The sequence below is a fragment of the Zophobas morio genome, unplaced genomic scaffold, assembly GCF_036711695.1.
Source record: "Zophobas morio isolate AGI-343-1 ecotype UQ-CSIRO unplaced genomic scaffold, CSIRO_AGI_Zmor_V1 ptg000183l, whole genome shotgun sequence".
NCBI classification, from domain to species: Eukaryota; Metazoa; Arthropoda; class Insecta; order Coleoptera; family Tenebrionidae; genus Zophobas; species Zophobas morio.
Genome location: NW_026972287.1, coordinates 68219 through 73172, shown reverse-complemented (window position 1 = coordinate 73172; position 4954 = coordinate 68219). Strand labels below are relative to the sequence as shown.

Sequence of the window (4954 nt, the reverse complement as noted above, 5' to 3'; positions counted from 1 at the left end):
AGAGATTTTATATATTTATTTTCACCTTTAGCTTAACCCAGTTATGTGTAACAAAAATTTCAAATTACGCTGCGTGGACAACGACAGTGTGCAGCTTAAAGTAAATAATTTGTGTGCTTAGTAAGCTGTCCCACGGTGATTATCGCATTACACTGAAAAACGAAAGCAAGAGCGCTTAAGTTGAAATTCTAATTTTAAATATCGTTTTGAATATAGCACGGCTTGCTACCACGACGCGTAGCAGCTTGTTCTGTCTCAAGTGAAGCTAGATGATTACTACCGGTGAGTCGTAGGCCCGGACACCAGACATGGTTGGCCTGGTACACAACTTAATACGCCACGTGAGTTTATTTTTTAACACAAAGCACTAATTACAGGTTTTTAGCCTCCGCTTTGACCTCCCTCGCTAAATAGTTTCCTTGCGGCTGTAATGGCAGCTTTTTGTTGATAATGACCCTTAAATATATCGTTTGGGGGCGCCATGGGATCACACTGCCTTTAAAAATTAGTAGCACTGGGGGGTGCAGTGCGCCTCTTCGTAAAATAAAATTTAATTTCGTTTTAATAATACTTCTTCAAAACGGGCAACTTTGACGAGGAGTAAATCGCCGTAACATCAGCGAATCAGGCAATTCGAGTGTGGAACTTGCTAGGCTATAGCAAGGCGTGGGCGTGCAAAGAGCAAAGGTGATAGAGAAAATCTTAGTGGGATGGTGGGTGTAAATTGTCTTCGCACGTACTTAAGTTGTGGTCTTCTGGGTAAGATTTTATGCACGTTCAAAAGAAGAGGCGGGAGGTATATGGCAGGCAAGTTGTAAAGCAAACACTTGTGCCAACTTAGTTAAATGCTTTTTAAAATCGAGAAAGACCAATGCTGGTTGCCTTGAAAATGAGGAAATTTAATCGTGACCTATGAATGTAAATGAACTAAACGCTTGGATCTATAAACACTATCTCTAATAAGGTATGGACACATAAATATAACTATTAGCAAATTTTAAGGGCTCAGGGCGGGCTTGTTAATTGATAATTAAAATGTTACCTACCCCACAATTTTTTGGTCACACCAAATATAGTCACTATAAAATGGGTTTTATTAGTAAAGTTGGTGCCCCAGAAGCAGTTTCTCAGGTGGTATTTAGCAACACTTCTGCCTAATTAAAGAAAACTTTAAAATTTGAATATTGCACTTCATATAGTTGACTTATTTCAACGGTAAATTTGAAGTCGTCTTTTTAAACAATTTTTTTTCAAACTGCTATATATCATTAAATTCATTTATGCTTGCCAGTAATTTTTTATGAAGACTTCAACTTAAAAATTCAGACTTATTCTGACCTGTAGTTTGTAGTATATCATGCCTTTTATCTAATCTTTAAGTATTAACTAAAAAATGCTAGCCACGTTACTAAAAGAGGACTTACAACTTTTGTGACAATGTTGCGCAATTTTTTTTAATAGAAGTCCTAGATAGTGAACCATTTTCCAATGGTAAAAAAGTATGTAACTTTTGAGTGCTTAATAGTCAGGGTACCACGTGACTTGAGTTCCTTTTAATATAATCTTCTAGTAAAGTCGCGTAATTAATATGGCCGCCTTATGTCAGCCTTTGGGTTCTGCATTTGATGATAACTCTGCTACTACTTCAGAGTGCAATTGTTCAAGCATATTTGAACGAAAAAAAAAATTTAGTCGTCTTGTTGTGGACACCAATGCTCTTATAAAAGTTGTGTTTATTTAGTGGTCTTTTTACTATATATATTATATCTTGCCATATTCAGTTTTTATTCTTCTGAAGGGCATTCGCTTAGATTTTATAGCTGAAAAACTTTATACGGTAAAAGAAGTTTTAGAAGAAGTTCGTGATCGAAATTCTCGGCGTCTTTTGACAATACATCCCTACGAGTTTATTATTAGGCACCCTTCCTCTGTTGCTTTGAAATCTGGTTTATATTTATGTATATTTTTTATACATTATTATAATTTTTATATTTAAGTACGCGAGTTTGCCCGTCAAACGGGGGACCTTAACAGTTTGTCTGTTGTGGATCTTAAAGTACTAGCTTTGGTTTACACTCTTGAATGTGAGTTGAAAGGGTCCGCGGAACACATAAAAACTATGCCTCTTATTGAGGACAAAAAGGATTTCCCTGAAGTTAATTCTTCTGCTTTTGATTATAAACGCACAGAAAGTTATTCAAACTATAAAAACTATAAAAAAGAACCAATTCAGCAGGTGTTTAGTTTTTTGGTTTTAATTTTATATTTTTTAAAAGTACATTTTATTTTTGTTTAAGGAAAATAAATTAACAGTTACTGCTGGTGGAGTTATCGAAGATAGGAATGAGTCCCTTTATAATAATTATATAGATTTTTCTTTCCCGTTTTTTTTTATTTATTTACTTTCTGTTTTGCCAATTATTTACGCGCAGTATTATTATGACATACTTTTACTATATTTGTGTGGGGGTTACTGTTTTGCTTATAATGGGAATTGTATGATTGCCACATTTGCGGTGCAAGTTAATTAGTCTCTCTGCTTCCTTATAATTTTATAATAGATTTGCTGTAAAAATTTTACAATAAAGACCTTTATGGTCCACGTGGTATTGGCTAGCATCAGCATATAGTAGCTGCGGGTGCCCAGCTCTACTTGAGCTTCTTTTTTATAATATTATCTTAATTCAGTTTAAGCCTTGAATCTGAAGACGAGACTTGGATCACTCCTGATAATATTGTTAGTCGGTCTTGCGCTTTTGATGCTTTTGGCGACACGTGCGTGGATGCTCACTTCAAAGACGTGGAAGTTGCCTGTTTGACAACTGATTTTGCAATGCAGGTTTTTATATAACGGCATGTGTTAAGTAAATTATGTTCATGCTGTAGTTGGCTTTATAATTATTATAATTGCTATAATTTTACTTTAGAATTTGTCACATTATAAGCGTACAGTTATGCTATAACCTTTGTATTATAGTTCTTGTTGGGATGTTGTAGTGATTTTAAATTCCTATATTATATTATAATTAAGTTTATAAAGAGAAATTATTATTGTTACTGATCATTTTTTGTTTTTTGTTATCTTGAAAAGTTTATTTTTGGTTAACTGTTTGAGCGGCAGTTCTTTGTGTTCATTATTTTTTCTTTCTTAAGTTATTTATATTATTATTATAATATAAATAATAGTATATTGTACTACTTTTAATTCCTTAAAAGTGTCTGCTATATTTTATCTTTTTTATTTTTTTTACGTACAGCTTTTATAGTTTTATTAATCAACTGGATTTATAGAATATTTTAATTCAAATGGGCTTGCATGTAGCCAGTGTTGACGGGATGCTGATTAAACGCGTGAAAACTTTTGTATTTCGGTGCTACGCGTGTCACAGGTTTTGTAGTAAAGAACTGCCAATTGTTTTGATTATCGTGATAATATTTTATATAAAGTTTTTCTTTTTTTTAATAAAAATATGAAGCAATAATTATTGGCATTCTACAAAATTTTTTCTAATAATTATTATGTTATTTAGGAAAACTTTTAGTACATGTTTTGCTGCTTAACATATTTTTATCTGCTGTTTATTATCATACTTAGGACCGCTCATGAAAAAGACATTCATTTCTGTCCGTTTTGTGGGAACAGCACTTTACAGAAAAGTTCAGAATACTAATTATTATAAACATATATTATAATTATTGTTTGTTATTATTCATTATTGTGGCTGAAGTAAATATTTCTTTATTGTTAAGCTGAATTATATGATTAACATTTTAACAACCAACTAGTATCTGCTAGTGTTGACGAGAATGGCACTTGCCTTTACTTGTCTAACAGCCGTCTTAATCTTCGGGGGAAGAAAGTAAGCGTTGATATTACTTTAGTTTTTGGTGAAACCGTATTTTTATTTACTTTATTATTTATATAACAGTTTTCGATTCCCCCGTTTAAAGGCGGAAGAAGTGCAAATAACGTTATTATTAAATCTGACCAAAAAGAATACTTGAGAGCCAGAGCTTTAGCCAAAAAACAAGGTTATTGGAAAATCTCTATTTCTGTAGTTTGTTTAAGATTTATGTAAATTGTAAAATATATTCGTTTATGTCCCTTTATTATATATAAAATAAACGAGTGTTGGTGGCAGTTTAATAGTTTTAATCTACTTTAATTTAACAATTACAGCTGATAAAGTTCATGTATGGGGTGACCATGCGCAGAGCTCGTTCCCTTATAGCACTGCTCCCTCAAAAGCGGCTTTAAGTTTTACTAAACGAAATCCAAACGAAGTTCGACGCACCGGTAACCGTAAAAGGAAAAACAGAAAAATCTAACAACGAACCTTGAATTTTTTTGTCAGTTTAGAGCGTTTTTGTTTTTATGTTTTATATAGTAAAAAAACCATTTGCTGGTAAACTTTTATAAAATTTTTTTGTCTTTGTTACACCAAAACGTCACGAAGCTATTATGAAACTAAGTTTGCGTCCATTTAATTCCGAGTCTTAGTTTTATTGGATCACTGCTATTTTTTTATTCAACATCTACCTTTCATCGACGTACGTTATTAATAGTGTATCGTAATTGTACGTTGGATCTATTTATATTCTTATAAACCCATTTGTTTTGCGATCCATTAATTTTATTGCAGGAAAGCTCCAATTCATTATAAAAGGGAAAATTTAACTAATTATAAAAGTAGTATATTAAAATTCTTTTGACCAAGATTAAAAAAAATATATATATTTTTAGGCAATAAAAAGTTAAAAATTGGGAAAAACCAAAATACGGAAAATTGCGAAACAAATACTTTAATATATTAGACATTTTTTATTTCTAGTTGAGGATGATTTTCTATATTTTTGGAAAAGGTACTCACATATCTTTTTATATGCTTCAGTGTTCTTTTATTGTAGTTTAATTCCTGATATAAAAAAGTAGTAAACGAGAGATTTTTTTAAC

General features: G+C 31.9%; 1 protein-coding gene across 1 annotated transcript; it reads left to right on the top strand.

Annotated features, from left to right (window-relative positions):
- Positions 1-1607: 1607 nt before the first annotated feature.
- Positions 1608-4359, top strand: LOC135145798 (uncharacterized). Its single transcript, XM_064077934.1, has 10 exons — positions 1608-1726; positions 1799-1946; positions 1998-2236; positions 2298-2347; positions 2689-2839; positions 3292-3389; positions 3596-3657; positions 3787-3860; positions 3930-4032; positions 4181-4359. The coding sequence occupies exons 3-10, from the start codon at positions 2120-2122 to the stop codon at positions 4327-4329; spliced, it is 804 nt and encodes a 267-aa protein (XP_063934004.1). The 5' UTR covers positions 1608-1726; positions 1799-1946; positions 1998-2119; the 3' UTR covers positions 4330-4359.
- The last annotated feature ends 595 nt before the right edge of the window (positions 4360-4954 follow it).